The sequence below is a fragment of the Leopardus geoffroyi genome, chromosome B4 (assembly GCF_018350155.1).
Source record: "Leopardus geoffroyi isolate Oge1 chromosome B4, O.geoffroyi_Oge1_pat1.0, whole genome shotgun sequence".
NCBI classification, from domain to species: domain Eukaryota; kingdom Metazoa; phylum Chordata; class Mammalia; order Carnivora; family Felidae; genus Leopardus; species Leopardus geoffroyi.
This window is the reverse complement of record NC_059341.1, coordinates 84,434,976-84,451,040: the sequence shown is the minus strand read 5'-3', so window position 1 is coordinate 84,451,040 and position 16,065 is coordinate 84,434,976. Positions and strand designations below refer to the sequence as shown.

General features: G+C 50.0%; 1 protein-coding gene across 2 annotated transcripts in view; it reads right to left on the bottom strand.

The window, feature by feature from the left end:
* Positions 1 to 2,436: 2,436 nt before the first annotated feature.
* The window catches only part of KIF5A (kinesin family member 5A), a 32,037-nt gene continuing 18,408 nt past the window's right edge, over positions 2,437 to 16,065 (bottom strand). The window contains exons 13-30 of one of the 2 annotated variants that reach the window (XM_045464382.1): positions 15,552 to 15,620; positions 14,989 to 15,195; positions 14,550 to 14,696; positions 13,571 to 13,759; positions 13,089 to 13,206; positions 12,648 to 12,712; positions 12,428 to 12,537; positions 11,949 to 12,050; positions 11,123 to 11,183; positions 10,814 to 10,885; positions 10,626 to 10,730; positions 10,063 to 10,083; positions 7,602 to 7,818; positions 7,184 to 7,337; positions 6,802 to 6,884; positions 6,374 to 6,401; positions 5,785 to 5,898; positions 2,437 to 4,726 (exon numbers count right to left, since the gene is read on the bottom strand). In XM_045464382.1, coding sequence (XP_045320338.1) covers positions 5,820 to 5,898; positions 6,374 to 6,401; positions 6,802 to 6,884; positions 7,184 to 7,337; positions 7,602 to 7,818; positions 10,063 to 10,083; positions 10,626 to 10,730; positions 10,814 to 10,885; positions 11,123 to 11,183; positions 11,949 to 12,050; positions 12,428 to 12,537; positions 12,648 to 12,712; positions 13,089 to 13,206; positions 13,571 to 13,759; positions 14,550 to 14,696; positions 14,989 to 15,195; positions 15,552 to 15,620 — 1,827 coding nt within the window. In that variant the 3' untranslated portion in view covers positions 2,437 to 4,726; positions 5,785 to 5,819. The remainder of the gene's footprint in view (positions 4,727 to 5,784; positions 5,899 to 6,373; positions 6,402 to 6,801; positions 6,885 to 7,183; positions 7,338 to 7,601; positions 7,819 to 10,062; positions 10,084 to 10,625; positions 10,731 to 10,813; positions 10,886 to 11,122; positions 11,184 to 11,948; positions 12,051 to 12,427; positions 12,538 to 12,647; positions 12,713 to 13,088; positions 13,207 to 13,570; positions 13,760 to 14,549; positions 14,697 to 14,988; positions 15,196 to 15,551; positions 15,621 to 16,065) is intronic. The other variant, XM_045464383.1, reaches the window with a different exon arrangement.

The window sequence follows — 16,065 nt, the reverse complement described above, 5'->3', positions numbered from 1 at the left end:
CCCACTCATGCATTCTCTCTCAAAATAAATAAACTTAAAAATAAATAAATAAAGGTATGGTATAGTTTGAGTGGCGCCTGGGCGGCTCAGTCAGTTGAGCATGGGACTCTTGATTTCTGCTCAGGTCATGATCTCAGTTTGGGGGATTGAGCCCCACTTCAGGCTTGGTGCTCAGAGCACTGACAGCATGGAGCCTGCTTGGGATACTCTCTCCCACTCTCGCTGCCTCTCTCTCTCTCTTTCAAGATAAATAAACATTTTTTTAAAAGATACAGTTTGGGGCACCTGGATGGCTCAGTTGGTTAAGTGTCTGACTTCGGCTCAGGTCATGATCTCAGTTTGTGGGTTCGAGCCCCGTGTCGGGCTCTGTGCTGACAGCTCAGAGCCTGGAGCCTGCTTCCAATTCTGTGTCTCCCTCACTCTCTGCCCCTCCCCTGCTGATGCTCTGTCTCTCTCTGTCTCAAAAATAAATAAAACATTTAAAAATTTTTTTAAAAAAAGATACAATTTGATGTCAATTTGAAAAATTCTAAGTGGATGTGGGGCTTGAGGAAAAGGGAGACCTTGAGAATGAATCCCAGGCTGACCTGGTGGTGGTGACCTGAAAGGGGGCAGTTTGGTGACAAGTTCAGTTTGGAGTGTGTTTGAGGTACCTGCTGAGCCCAGGGCTCAGCAGAATAGTCTGGGCTGGGGATACAGACTGAGTAATTGAGAACCTGTGGGTGTGGAGGACATCTCCCAGAGAAAGCATGGTATAGACCAGCATTTAAGAGAGAAAGCGTGGTATAGATCAGCATTTAAGATGCCAGTGGGAGAAGACTAATAAGACTAAATGAAAGGAGCCAGGAGAGCAGGGTCACAGAAACCAGAGAGTAGAGTTTCCAAAAGGAAGGAGTCAAGAGTTGTGTCACATGTCATGGAGGGGTGAAGCAGACAAGGATGGAGAAGTGCCCATTGTATTTGGCAACCAGTGACCTTTGAGAAGCTGTGTCAGCAGAACAAGAGCCAGTTCAAGGTGAGCTGAGGAATGAATGGGAGGCAAAGAAGTGGGGAGGGGAAGCTTGAGACTTTGTCAGGAAATCTGGCTGTAAGAAAACAAGATGGGGAGTCATGTATGGAGAAACACAGTAAAAGAACACTTTTCGGGGCGCCTGGCTGGCTCAGTCAATAGAGCATGTGACTCTTGATCTCAGCATTATGAGTTTGGACCCCACATTGGGCGCTGGGCATAGAGAGTAGTTTAAAAAAATAAAAGAAACACACTTTTCAGGGAGACCTTACAAGAAGTGGAGAAATCACAAAGAAGATGCAAACCGCCCATCTGCATCACTTTTAGGTATTGTATATATTGGGTCTATGTAAGTATCTCAAGAATGAAGGATATAGAAGAGATTTGCTTTAGTCCAGAGAAGATTTATCACTCAACAGACTGAGCCACCCAGGCACCACTTGTTAGAAGGAAGAAAGGAAAGGATTAGTGCAGATATAGGTTTATGTGTGTAGGTATGGAGAGGAGATGAAGAATTTCATGCTCAGTTGCCTTAATTGTTGCCTAAGAGAGGAGGTGAGAAAGGATGGTGAGGAGTTTTAACCACCTGCTCTGGGAGGCAGGGGAGGAAACCGAGTAGGGTACACAGAAGTGGTAAGCAACACCCAAGGGCCAGTTTGCTTCCTAGGCTTTCAGTTGCCCCGGTGTTTTGGTCTTGCAGTTTTCTCCACTCATCTCAGAAGCTCCAAGGCAGGAGCAGAGAGGACATGTAGGGGTAAGCTCTAAAATGGAGGTAGGGGACACCTGAATGGCTCAGTCGGTAGAGCACGTGCCTCTTGATCTCTGGGTTGTGAGTTCAAACCCTATGTTGGGTGTAGCGCTTACTTTATGAATGAATGAATGACTGAGAGAGAGAGACAGAGAGAATGAGCCAGGGAGGGGCAGAGAGAGAAGGGAACAGACGATCTGTAGCAGGCTCCGCACACTGACAGCAGCAAGCCCGATGTGGGGCTTGAACCCATGAACCGTGAGATCATGACCTGAGCCAAATTCAGATGCTCAACAGACTGAGCCACCCAGGCACCACTGGAGAGGGACAGAATTGATACTGGGACTGAGGTAATGGTCTGTGGGAAAAAAATGAAGAGAATGGGATACCATTTTTTGTTAAAAATTATAAACAACCTAGATAGGCGTCCACCAGTACCGGAATGGTAGAATAAATTATAGAATACGTTTTTGAAAAATGGTATCTATATTTTAATGAGGCAAATCTACATATGATGACACGAAGAGATCTCCAGAATATGTTGTCAAGTGGGGGGAAAAAAATGTGTGTAAATCTATAGAGAAACATCTGGAAGGATATCCACCACACTGTCAAATGCCATTACAAGCAAGTAAGGGAGTGAGACTGGGGAGGGATAAAGATTTACAACACCACAGAGTCATCGTTGAATTTATTTTATTTTCAAGGTATCTATGTACATCAAGTAAATACACACTGGGGTTTGTGCGGTTTGGTTTGTCTTCCACGCTGGCATGCAACATTTTGGCAGATGTGAGTGGGCAGGCCAGGTGCCCCTTTGTGGTGACCCTAGCTCTCCGAAAGGGATGCTGTGGTGGTGGGAAGGGGTGGGGGGATGTAGAGTGAAGCTTCTGGTGAAGGCCTTGTGTGTGTGTTCTTATTTATGTAAGTGAATTATATTTCCCTTACATCTCTCTCCTCATCTGCCCTACACCTTCACAGTTTCTTAAGTGTTTTAAAAGAATCATTTGGTGGCAAGATTAAATAAAGCCCAAGTGATTCTGAGGTGCCCTGTTGGCAAATCTTAGCTCAAGTCTACAGGGGCATAGGTAGCTTCCTTCTTCTCCCATCGGGACTTTCCCTCTTTGCTCTAGGTTATGGGCTTGGGGCAGGGGAGGCAGATTGGAACCCCTTTCCTTCAGAGCAGTGGTTTTCAAACTACTTTATAGAACCCTCAGGTTCTAAACTCTTAAGACTATTTAAGAGCTGCTCCACCAAGGAAGCATTTTCCACCAAATAAAGAAAATGGAAACTGCCCAGATCTGCATCACTTTTAGTTATTTTTTATATCGGGGTTCCATAAAAGAGTTGTTTTGAAAAATGCTTGAATATCACTGCTTTGGATTTACTCTACACCCTTCTGGTATATTTTTCCCTGCATGTCTCCCTAATTGCTAAAAAGGGGCCCAACAGGTAACAGAGGAAGGAACCTTTTCCCTTGAAGGAGTCACAGGCCGATACAACCTATATTTGCCAGCTGGTACTCACACCAAGCGTTCTTCCCTGACTTCGAAACTAGGTGATGGTTGCCCTGCTGGGGGATCCTGTTCTTCCACCCTACGTAAGACTGGGTATTTGGACACCAGGCTTTGTTTCTTGATTTGGAGCGACTTATGACCTCCACTCTCCATCCCTGCAGTTACCTAGAAAACCACCCTAGCACCATGTGGAAGGACACTAAAATAACAGTCCTATCAATTACATGGGGTGGTGCTGGGGAAAGAGCACTCCCCTCTAACCATCCTCCCCCCAGTCTGCTCTGCCCCTTTCTTTAAAGTGCACTTAGTACCAGATGGGGACATATTATCAAAGGATTTGTGTCAAGAGAAATTTTTTGACATATCATGGGGTAAAGTGAGGCTCTAGCCTGAAAGGAAAGCATCTTGAGATAGATATTTTGTCAATGAACTGGAAGGTCCCAAACCAAAAGGTGGAGATGGGAAGAACATGCAGCCCAATATGGGACAGAGAAAAGAATCCAGCTCCTCACCGTGGCAAAAAACACTTGGAATTTCCCAGTGTGTTCACCCCCCCAAACCCAAAGAAGCAATCATTGGCTATGCTTGCCTATAACTATCACCTGACAGATGAGCAACCATTTGACAGACTGTTGTGAAGTGTCTGCCTCCTCAAATTCTCAAAATATTTTAAGTTAACTCTAGGTTCTGTTCATGAGTTCTGGGGCAGAGAATATCAAAAGGAGTTTTGAGGAGAAAGGGAAATAGTCCCTTGAACAATCCATGTCCTCGGTCATCGGGACGGGGGGTCAGGGGACAGGAAGAGGGAGGCCCAAGGTACACTTTGGAGGGTAGAGTTGCACACCCGGACTCCCTCCGTTCAGATGAGGGGTATATGAATAAAATTCTACATGTAATTTAGCAGTCCTTCCATTTTACCCTCCCCTGTGCTATATGTGAAAGAGGAGGGAGGAAGAGTCTATTTCTGTATCTTCTTATGATGCTAAGACATTCTTCTGCTTAAGGCTTTGTGTGCGTGTGTGTGCGCGTGTGCGTGTGTGCGTATGTGTGTGTGTGTGTGAGTGAGAGAGAGAGAGAGAGAGAGAGAGAGAAGGATCACAGCCCTCTAGCTCCCATTTTTCCTTTTACCATCTCCGTGACTAACACCACTCAGTGTGAGAGACGCGTGTTTGAAAGAAGAAACATTCACCCTCCTCCCTATTACCCCAAATGAGGAGGGTATACTATGCTTAGAAATTGCTAAATACATCATTAGATACTTAGAGAGTAAGACAGAAGGGAGAGACATAGCAGCAGCTTTTGATATATAGATACAGAGTACAAAGAGATACAGAGTAAGAGTAGACATCAAACGGTACAGTCAAACAACAAGGGCTGGGGAGGGAGTTGTTAGTATCAGAGACCACAGGTTTGCAGCATGCTGAGAGAAGAGGCCTCAGTCCCTCTTAGAAACTGGGGAAGAAAGAGAAAGAGGTCGTGAGGAACCACCTTGTAGCCCAACCGCTCAACAGGAACAGAGTGGCATTTGTACAAATTTGATTGACAGTCTTCTTCCTTGAATACCAACAACCAGACACTATTCTCCCAGCCCCTGCTTCTCTACCCCAGACCTTCACCTTGCTTCCCCATTCCTACTTCTCTGCCCCTTGTGTCTTTCTGCCTGACTGTGTCCGTCTTACTATCCCAGAAAGCCCCTGGAGTGGGCTTGGCTTGGATGCAGCCCAGTAAGAGACTGACCATATCCTCTCGTTTCTGGTCCTCCAAAGAGGGAAATAAAACAGACTCCTAGTGTGTCCAGTTCTGGGCCCTAGAGCAAGTGAGAAGCCTGGTGACACACAAGACCCAGGAAGGTGCCATCGCTGCTGGAAAAGAGGACTTGGGGACGGAGGCGGAAGAAGGGGGGCTCAGGGAGGGAGCACGGCTATTTTCCACCTCCACTGAGCAAGGTGGGAGGGGAGTGCTGACACTGCAGTATAGAGACAAAAAGTTAGCCTTCCTGGGGCATTTCCTGGAGCTTACTGGTAACATACACAGATACGAGGTGTATGGGACACAGGTGTAGGGATAAAGCAAACATCTCCTTTACCGGAGGTGTCTTAGTTCCGAAAATACCTATCCATCCAAAATTATTTCAGGGTGGAGGCAGAGAGAGGGTTGGGATGATCTCTCAAGTCTCCTTACATCTACTACATTCCCTGACCTGGGCGTGACTCTAGATGGGCACCATCCCCGCTCACTCTTTTTGACATGTGGCAGCAACCCCTAGTGGCAGCAACGCAGTACTGTGGTCATTACTCTAGCCAAAAGGAAAGCTTCAGGGAGATGGGGAGGTCAGTGTCCACAGCCCGTGGGCCAGCACCGAAGTAGCCCCTAGGAAGGGAAGGCAGGAGCTGAGGGACAACTACATATTAAAAGTTTTGAGACGATAAAAAAAAGCAGGAGAAACGAAGAGGTTGAGGGCAAGACAGGAGGCACCCTGAGGCTGGTCAGAGAAAGCAGCCTGGAGCTACCTGAAAGTGCAGGTATGCGGCAGTCCGTAAGGAGATTAGCTGGCTGCCGTCTCTTGGTGGAGAGGGAACAGCTTGGCCTGGTCCTCAGCCTCATAGCCGCATGGCAGGTCACTCCTGGAAGAAGAGACCCAGCACTGTCAGCTCCATGTAAAGGAAAACATTCCTGTCACTTTGCTCTCCTGGCATCCCTACGAGATAACAAAAGGCAGGGACTATTCAGGGTTTACAGGAATACAAGGAAAATCAAAGCTAGAGAGATGGAGCTGACTTGCGCAAGGTCACAGAGTTCCCAGAGGGAGCAGAGAAACCCAGGACATCGGGTGGCCCTGGTACTTCCCCGGCCCCCATAATGGAGTGGGGGGGGGGGGGAGCCGCGGATGGGATGGGTGGGTGGGGGGGACGTGCTCTCTGCCCCAAGAGGCAGGGGATGAGTAGATCTTCTGGACAACATGGTGATGGCAAGAATGGTTCTCAGTTCCTCCTCCTTTCCCCGAAGGCTCCAAGGAACCTCCAAGTAGGGCCCAAGCGAAACTGAACCATTTCTTCTGGTCCCACCTAGAGAACCCAGGAGCAATGGGGACTGGTGTACCTGTTGTCATTGATATCTGTGGCATTTCCTGAAGAGATCATCATTGAGAACACAGGATTAGGAGAAGAAAAGAGACTGTTAGAAGCAGTTTCCCCAAACCCTCCCGCATCCTAACCCCTTAGAGAAAAAGGTAAGACTCTTTGGAATATAGCTGCCACCTGGGTCGCTATTCTCGACTACCCCAAGCTGCATGATTGTTTTGTTTGAGAAAGGTCTCCCTGATCCCCCGTGAAGGAGAAGAGTAGCAGAAAGGCAGGGGAGGGTGAGGACAGGCACGGCAATGGGAGGAATCCGCCTCTAAGAATCCAAGACCCTGAAGTGATGGGCAGTGTTCCAGCTGTAGGCACAGGGTCACTTACTTCTCTTATTCTTTTCAACTTGCCCTGGGAATCCCAAAGGCCACCTGGTCACCCATCTTTTTCACTCACCATTGTCCATGTTGGCCTTCTGGTAGGAAGCCAAGGGACCTCCGGAAGACGTGGCCCCACTGCTGGTACAGGAGTTTGCAAAGCTGGATGGAGCAGAGGAGAGACACGCAGCCTCTGGCACCCGTCCTCCACTACTTGGAGGACCAGTAATCCCCTCAGTGATGGAGCCTCCCATCCCCGGAGAACAGAGGACAACTGCATGGCCACCGGCTGGGAAGGCAAGGCCCACCTTCTAACCATAGGTGTGAAATCGCGAAAGGGTCACAAATGGAGCTACTTAGGAAAAGAAGTAAGTGTCACCCAATAACGGACTCAATCTTATGCCTTATAGAGGGCCGAGAGCCTTGGGTTGGGACTGCAACCCACGCCAGTGGCCACTCACTACATGTCGGAGGTGGAGCTAGGTGCAGCCTGCAGGTACAAATTCTGGTAGTTCTGGAAGAGGCTGTTGGTGTAACTGATGCACTCAGGGCTCCGGGTGCCATAGGGGTTGGTGGGTGAAGATGCTGGGTAGTGGCCGGGCCGGACAGGTTTGGCTGTGGTAAAGAAAAGAAAATGACCATGAGGAGGCCGTCACCCTGCAGCTGCCCTGGTCCCTAAAGTCATTTTGCTGGAGCTGAACAGAGGTGTTTATAAGATCATTCACTGTTACACGTTTGGGGGATGGTATGGGGAGGGGGGGGTGATCCCGGGGTCGGGGTAGGGTAAAAAGTAACAATCTGGTTGCTCGATGCTTAGGAATCTGCTGATCTCTCCCAGTGGTAATCCCACCCTGTCGGCTGCCACCCACTTGCACTCACCAATCTGAGCAGAGTGGCCCCGCTTGCCGGAGCTCTTATACCGAACGGCCTCCTTGATGCGGTCCACTTCTTGCTGGTACCGGCGCTTGTCCTTCATGGCGCCCTCCTTGGCCTCCTTCAGTGCACCCTCCAGGGCCTTAACTCTCTCAGCCGTAGCCCTAAGTCGTTTTTCCAGTTTAGGAAGCTCACAACGCAGATCTGCATTGTCACGTACCAGCTGTGGGGTAAGACCAAGGGAAGGGGCCAGAGGCAAAGCCAGGGACCCAAGAGAGCCAGCAGTGGAGTGTGGGAGTGCAGGGCAGGGAGAGAGAATACAGAAAAATCAAGTCAGAGAAGACGGAGACCGTGTAGTTTCCTCAAGTCCTCGTTCCCTTTACCTAACTGCTCTTCTGGCCGCTTCTTTCCTTCTCCCTAAGCAAACAGTGGTCAGGCCTTAAAAAGTTACATCATTTTCTGAACAGCGAAACATGCCAACTCCACTGTAGCCCAGAACTCTTGTGACAATGCCCTGTCCTCGTCTTTTCCTGGCCTAAATATCCGCCCCCTGATATGTCACAGCTTGTGCCAGACCAACAGCCCCAGGGCAACCATGGGGATGAGGCACCCTTCTCCCAGAGATGGCTTTGTAGGCATGCGGGGGGGGGGGGGGGGAGGGCGGGCCAGCAAGAGCACGGTAGCAGTCTGGAAGGTGGACATGGCATTGAGTGCAGGTTAGGTGCGCTGCAGAGCAGGAGCAGAAGCTGGAATACGGGAGCCCCACCTCACCCCCGACCCACACACATACGCACAGCACCCCATAGGAGGGAAAGAAAATGTTTGAGGTCTCACAAACATTTGTGCTCATTACCTTCACATACAAGGGGTTCCTGGGCTGCCCCTCCCGCATTTAAATTAAGCTAGAGAGTGGCAGCAACCACTTGGCAGCCAGAAAAGACTTCCTGACCTTTTTATAGGGTTTCATACAATAACCGGGGGCCCTACAGACTGCCAGAGCCAGCCTTGGAAGATACCAGGTAAATGAGTCTAGTGGGGACCTCGGGAGAAAGGGCAGAGCTGGGAACACTTCTGTGCCTCTTTCACTCTGGACAATTTCAAGATTATAAACAATGCTTTGCTCTGGGGATAGTTTGGCTTGATTAATAATAGGGCTGCAGTCCTGCCCATTTAAGATTCTATTTATTCGCTGAGGAAGTTTCTGCATCTCTCTCATTTTCCTTCCTAGTCTTGTCTCTGCTGAAGTAGGACATTATGAGGAGTCCTCCATTCTACAGGTGAGTAGTTTTTGATCTTTGGGACTTAGAGCAGAGGCAGATGCTTCCATGAGGAAAAAGGACACAGCCTGTGTCCTGACACATGCTACAATGTGGATAAGCCTGGAGGACATTACGCTAAGGGTAACAAGCTAGTCACAAAGCACAAATCCTGTATGATTCCACTTATGGGAGGTATTGAAAGGGGACAAAATCATGGAGACAGAAAGAAGAATGATGATGGTGGCCAGGGCCTGGGAGGCAGGGGAAATGGGGAGTTACTGTTGTTAATAGGTATAGAGGTGCAGTTTTGCGAGATGATAGTGGTGACGTTGCACAACAGTACGAATACAAATGCACTTAGTACCACTGACCCTAAAGTAATTATGACGGTAAATTTTATGTGTGTGTTACCAAAACAAAAACACTGGGGAAAAAATAAGCAATATGACATCCATTTGGACGGAGAAGGAAAGTGAACACAGAGAGATGAAAATAGGAAGGCGGAACTGATTACAAATGTTTCTTCCCTTGACTTTCAACTTTTCTGTAATGTTGTTATATTGTTATACTGCTTTATAATAAACAAAGGGGGGGAAATGATAGTGTAGCCCTCTGCAGGCCCAAATAAAATACATAAACCTGCAGATTATCACTGGGCCACAGTTCTGGGAATTTTCCTTTTATTATATTTGTGAAAAAAAGAAAAGGTGTGCCAAATATTTGCTAAATATGCTGGGCACTGCACTGAGAAATTTAAGCTCCGATTTAGTGAGAACATGAGTTTTGTTTTGTTTTTATTAATTTTGAGACAGAGAGTGCAAGTCGGGAGGGGCAGAGAGAGAGGGGGGGGGGGGACAGAGGATCTGAAGCAGGCTCTGCACTGACAGCACAGAGCCCGATGCAGGGCTGGAACTCACGAACTGTGAGATCATGACCTGAGCAGAAATCGGGTGCTTAACCGACGGAGCCACCCAGGCAGGTGCCCTGAGAACATGAGTTTAAATCCAATGTTAAGGTGGATTGAAAGAAGGGAATGAAGGATAGATTAGGGTTTATTTTATGAATCAGAAGAGCCAGTTGATACACTGCCACAACTGTCTTCAAGGCTCAGATATTTGGCACTAGGGAGGGTGCTCCTGCTCTGTCCTCGCCAAACATTTCCTGTCCTGACTCCTCTGGACTGCCCCTTCTGCCTCCCCACCCCATACCTTTGAAACCCAGTCATCCACCTAAGGAACCGCAGCAGCAAGGAGGGGGACAGAGAGGCAGCAACTTAATACACAGGAGTTTCAACCGGCCCCGATCAGGGGGTGGTTGGGCCATCTGGAGGACATCCTTTAATTACCCTGCATGCCTGCCCCAGGCCTAGGCAGATGGAGTTCTCTCCATGAGAGAAAGCCCAACTCCCCCGGCTTCTGTCTTGTCCCATCGTTTCCTGTCTCTGACCAGTATCCCTCATGTGGCGCCACAGCCCCATGCCTCTGAAACCTCTATCAGTTTCAACCTCTCCCTCCACATCCATAGGCCTGGGGAATTTCACTTTAAGCAGAGGCAGGCAGGGAGCTTTGAGAGGGGAGAACAGGCATGGAACAAAGAACAAGGGAAAAGTGGGACCAAATATGGATAAAGAAGGGATTCGGAGGAAAAGTCAAAGGGAAAAGTAAGGAAGACATGCAAGTAGGTTTTCCTAAATCCAAGGGGCCTCAGAGGACTTGGGTCTCCTCGGCACCTGGCCTCAAGAGTTCTCTTCACCCCTGCCCCCTTCGCTTACCTGTTTGTGAACCTTTGTAAGCTGTTCCAGGTTGTTCTCAAGAAAGGAAATCTTCTGCTTTTGGGAGTGAATCCCCCCACTGTCCTCGGGCTCCATTTCTGCACTCTGATTAAAGACGGAGGGGTCAGAGAAACTTGAGGACGGGAGGAAAATATGGGGGCTGTGAAAAATCCTAGGAAGGCACTCACTTTCTTGACTCGAGTCGTGACGTCTTGAACGAACAGTTTGCGAAGGTTGTGGAGGGTCTGGAGTTCCCGGGCCTGGAAAGTATGGTGAAAAATTGGGGATGGCCAAATTACCAGGTCAACTTTTTCACTTCAAAATTATTGGAACCTTCAGTCTGCCTAGTCAGGTGAATCACTCATCCTTTAGGAAAAGATGTGTCCTGATTATGCCACAGACTGACTCTGCATAAGGAATGGGGTTATGAAGAAATCAGGGGGAAGAAATGAAGTCCCCACCTCACCCTGTTAACTTGGTACAGAGAAACCACTCACAACTGTCTCCTCCAGACCCTTGAGGTCCTGCTTGGACTGTTCATGTCGCTCATACAGAAATCTGGGGAGAAGAAGGAAACACAAGAGTCCCTCAGGACAGTCCCTCCTCCCTTTCTCCTCCCTCTCCATTCCTTTGATCTATACTTTATTATTATTTATTATGCAAATTACCCTGTTCACTGTGTAGAAATTAGAAAAGAAAAAAAGATGAATTTCATAAAAAGCCCATAATTCTACTACTCACAGATCAAACCACCATTAACATTCTGGTGTCCATCTTTCCCAACTCTTACTTCTTCTTCTTCGTCTTTTTTTGTTTTTGTTTTTGTTTATTTATTTATTTTGAAAGGGAGAGAGCACCAGCTGGGGGTGGGGAAGGAGACAGAATCCCAAGCAGGCTCCACCCTCTCAGCATGGAGCCCGACACGACACAGGGCTTGAACTCCCAAACTGTGAGATCATGACCCATCCAAAATCAAGAGCGTGACATGCAACCCACTGAGCCACCCAGGGGGCCCCACCCCCTCCAGACTCTTACTTCTATGCGTGTAGAGCCCCCAAAAACTTTATGGGATCCTACCATTCATACTGTTTTGTAACCTGCCTTTCACACTTAAGAGAACATCACAAACATCTTTCCGTGGCAGCTAACAGTCAGTAGAGGTCCTTTCTGAAAGTCTCTCTTTGTTTCCCTTCCCCGCCCCATCACATGACTCTCGAGGTTGCCATGTACACATTTGCATCGCGCCCTGCCTCTGCCGGTGTGAGTGAGTAGCAGTCTGAGCCTGCGCGGCGGCGGGTTTGAGGGCAGATACCCATCACTCACGTCAGCTCCTGGAGTTTGCTGCTCTTCTCATGCTCTTCATTCTTCAGCTTCTCGTAGTCAGCCTGAAGCTTCTCTAGCTCTAACTGGAGCTTCTGATTCAGGCTGCACAGGGCAAGGAGGTGTCGGAGAGAACAGAATGATGTCAGGGACCGGGAAGGGGAAGACGGGCGCTGCAAACATTTTCCTTCCGGTACAGCCGGGCCAAGTCGGGACTGATGCGTCTACCTTTGGATATCAGAGGCAGACGCAGGCCGCTGACAGAGTGAGGAACCCTGAGCTATCCAATCACAAGAGCTCAAGGAGAGGGACTAGTCCTCACTCCCGTGTCTCCCGGGGTTAGGTGATAAAGTTGTGGCATCGCTGGGGGAGGGGCGCTTGGAAATGAGTAAAGCAGACCTTGGGCCAAGAGGGAGCACGCGTGTGGGCACAGCAAGGCAAGAGGACCCGGGGAGGCCGGGGCTGCCCAGGGGGACTCTTACTCTTTGAGCTCATCGATAGTCTTCTGCTTCTCATTGATCTCGTCCCGGAGCCGGGCCAGCTGCCGGTGATGGGCCTCCCGGTGACTCTCCATCTGCACCTCCAGGGCCTTCTGCAAACAGCCCCACCCCACACTCAAAGCCAGACTCCCTGACACCAGCTTGGAGCGGGCCGGCTCGGCCCTGCCAAGCCCCAGTGGTCCCCTACAGCTTCCCCTCTCACCTTCACTTCATCTGCGTCCTGTGTGTCTGGCTCCTTGTCCTTCAGGGCCACTTCATGCACAGTTTCTGAGGGAAAGAAGGAAAGACAGCTTACCTCACACCTACCTCCTCCGGAAAGAACTTCCATTTTGTGACCAGAGCTCCGGGTCGGGCAGGCGACATCTACCCAGTATGGACCCTCCGTGATGTTCTTCTGGGTTAGGACAGTCCAATTGGACACAGCAGGGAAAGAGATCAACGGAGGGTTTATGGTTCGTGTACAATAAGCTCCGTGCAAAAGCATGCTAAGTAGCGTATGAGTTGGCCTCCGTGATGTCAGTCTAATGCATTGGATGAGTATGCTGTCAGGTGGTTTCTTCTGATGTCTGCCACTTTTCCTCCCTGCCCCCTCTGGGATCTCAGATCCCAGGATAAGTGGTTTGGAGGTTTAAGAAGGCCTCACCCTGGGCCTGGAGCTTGGCCAGCTCGTCACTCAGGGAGTCATAGGACTCTTCCAGATGCCGCTTCTTTAGCTCCACGCTCTGCATATACTCTGTAAGCGAGCGGATCTTCGCCTCATGCTAATGGGGGAAGGGTTGGTGAAAGGAAGAAGAAGGGTGGAGTCAAGGGCACAACTCCAGGCAGCACAGACCTCTGCAGCTCTCCCAGGCCCTCCCCTCCTGCTGCGCCTGCCTGAAGACACAGGGCCAGAGGCCATTTCTTTGGACCCTTCCTTTAGACCCCATCAGCTCAGAGGGTGCTATCTCCTCTGACCCTTCACTTCCCTGGCCTGGACCCTTCCCTGCCACCCCAGGCTCTTCTATCCTTGACTTTGGTTGACCCTAGGTCCTTGACATGAAAGTAGGTGCTAGGAGTTTTATCCCACAAGCTACAGAATCACCTCCTTCCCATTGCATGCAAAGGCCCTCAATGCCCAGCGCTCACCTGGGAGATGAGGAGCTGACAGGAGGAGAGTTCCCGCCCAGTCACTTCCATTTTGCGATGACATTCGACTTGCAGGTTCTCTAGCTGCCGGCAGCGCTTGACCACAGACTTGACTTCTGATTTGATTTTGCTGATATAGAGTCGGGCCACCGTGAATTCCTCCTCGATGGCTCCACTGATCTCCACCGGCTGCAGGGTGGGGGGAGGCAGGAAGAGGTACTTCTCTGCTGTAGGGAAGCTTTTGCCCATTCCCTTCCACCCTGCCGATCCCCGTGTACACCCACACACACAGGGATTCGGGTGGGAGAAGTATTTTCCAAACAACTTTTACCTGCCATCACCTGGCATTTCGTATTAAATCCTTCTACCTGCACTTAAAGATCCAGTTCCCACAGTCGCCCTCTTCCTTATAAAGCAATATGATTTTCTTTTGCAGTCAAACTGTTCTGCCTGATCGCCCAGATGGGTCATTTTCACTGCCACAGATTTGCATATATCATTCTCATATCTGTGCCTCATCTCTAAAGCCTGCTATAGGCACATCTCCATTCCTTCTTTATTCAGCACCCTTTAGAAGGTGTATTTAGAGTTGAGTCTGTGCAAAATTCTACTTGTTTTCCTGTATCTAGTTTATTTTTTTTAATTTTTGTTTAGTTTTTGAGAGAGAAAGCAAAAGAGCACGAGCGGGGGAGGGGCAGAGAGAGAGAGAGGAACAGAGGATCGGATGCAGACTCTGTGCTGATAGCAGAGAGGCCGAGGTGGGGTTCGAACTCACAAACCAGGAGATCATGGCCTGAGCCGAAGTCGGATGCTCAACCAACTGAGCCATCCAAGCACCCCATGCTAAAGGCATGTTTCCCAGATCTCTGGCCCACCTTCCTCAGCATCCCTGAGGGCCTGGACTATCCACCCTGCATCTCCCACCAGTGCCCAGAACAAGAATGACCTGAACAAGATTCCTGCCTCTGTCTCCACTCACCAGCTTAATCTCCCCGTTGCCCACGATGACACTGAACTCACTCAGGTCCTTCATCAGCCCATTCAGCACCTCAGCAATGCGTTTTCGCTGGTGTCCGCTGACCTCCTGTAGCCGCTGCAACTCAGACTCCAGGGACAGCATGGTGGCCTGGGGACAGCCCCTTAGGTCATCCCACTGCCATCTTCCTACCCCCCTGCCTAGCCCAGGCAGAGGCCTCCCCCTCATACATGACCCTGAGGGCTGCTACAAAGAGAACATGGGCCCTGCAAAAGGGTTTGGAAGAGACAGGAGTCAGGAGGGCAGTGTGGTGACAGGTGGGAAAGGTTCCCACAACACACCACACAGCAGTGCAAGGGCACAAACGTGACGCAGGGGTCCCTTTGGATGTAGGGGACGTTCTGGAGGCCAGGGAGCTCTTGCACCCCAGTCAGCCACTCACCACCTTCTGAGATAGCTCATCCACCAGAAGCTGGTTCTGCTGGCTCTTCTCCTCCACTTCCTGGGACTTCTGGTCGTAGTTCACGGCCAGCTCCTCCAGGGCCTGTAGCACTTCCTTCACCTCATCCTTAGCAGCGTCATTCTCTGACTGCAGGTGGCTCAGCTCCCGCTGGACCTTTTCATTGTCTCCTCGGGTGGACACCAACAGCTTCAAGAAAGAGGTAAGGCACGTGAGGGACCACCGCTATGGTCCCCTGGTCTGGGGAAGCTCAGAGCACTACCCCAGACAGGGTCCCTCTGGCACCCGAAGCCTGGAGCGCACAGCTCTAGGAGAGGAGCAAGGGCCAAAGTGAAAGTCAGGAGGAAGCGGGGTGTAGGCTTCTTAGAAGCAGGACAACAGAAGGAAGAAGCACCCAGACTCCAAAATCCGTGGTTTACACAAAGCCCCAGTTAAGTCCCCAGACTTCTATAGTTTTGGGGGGTGACTAAGTCCTAAGCAGAAGACTAAGCCCTTCTTTGGGAACACACCGCTCTCCTCTCATGTCTTGTCCTCCTTCCCATTACCTCTTCCTGGTCCAGCATCTGCTGCTTAAGCTTCTCTATGAGCTGGCTCTGCTGGTTGATCTCATCATCCTGTTGGAGGCAAGGGGGGAAGAGGGAGTGAAGAAAGGCAGCCCCTTCCAGTCTAGATGGATGGGGTTGGGGCCAGAGGTCGGATCCTGACAAAAATCCAGACCAGTCAGGCTTTGAGTTAGAAACCCCAAAACCTAAAACGAGGTTTTCCCCTCAGCCTCTCACCTCACTCCTACCCTCACTTTCAAATTCCTTTCTTCTAGAAGATGATCTAACCCTGCCAATACCCAGCAAAAGCCTTTAGATTAAAGGACACGGCCTAGGGGCGCCTGGGTGGCGCAGTCGGTTAAGCGTCCGACTTCAGCCAGGTCACGATCTCGCGGTCCGGGAGTTCGAGCCCCGCGTCGGGCTCTGGGCTGATGGCTCAGAGCCTGGAGCCTGTTTCCGATTCTGTGTCTCCCTCTCTCTCTGCCCCTCCCCCGTTCATGCTCTGTCTCTCTCTGTC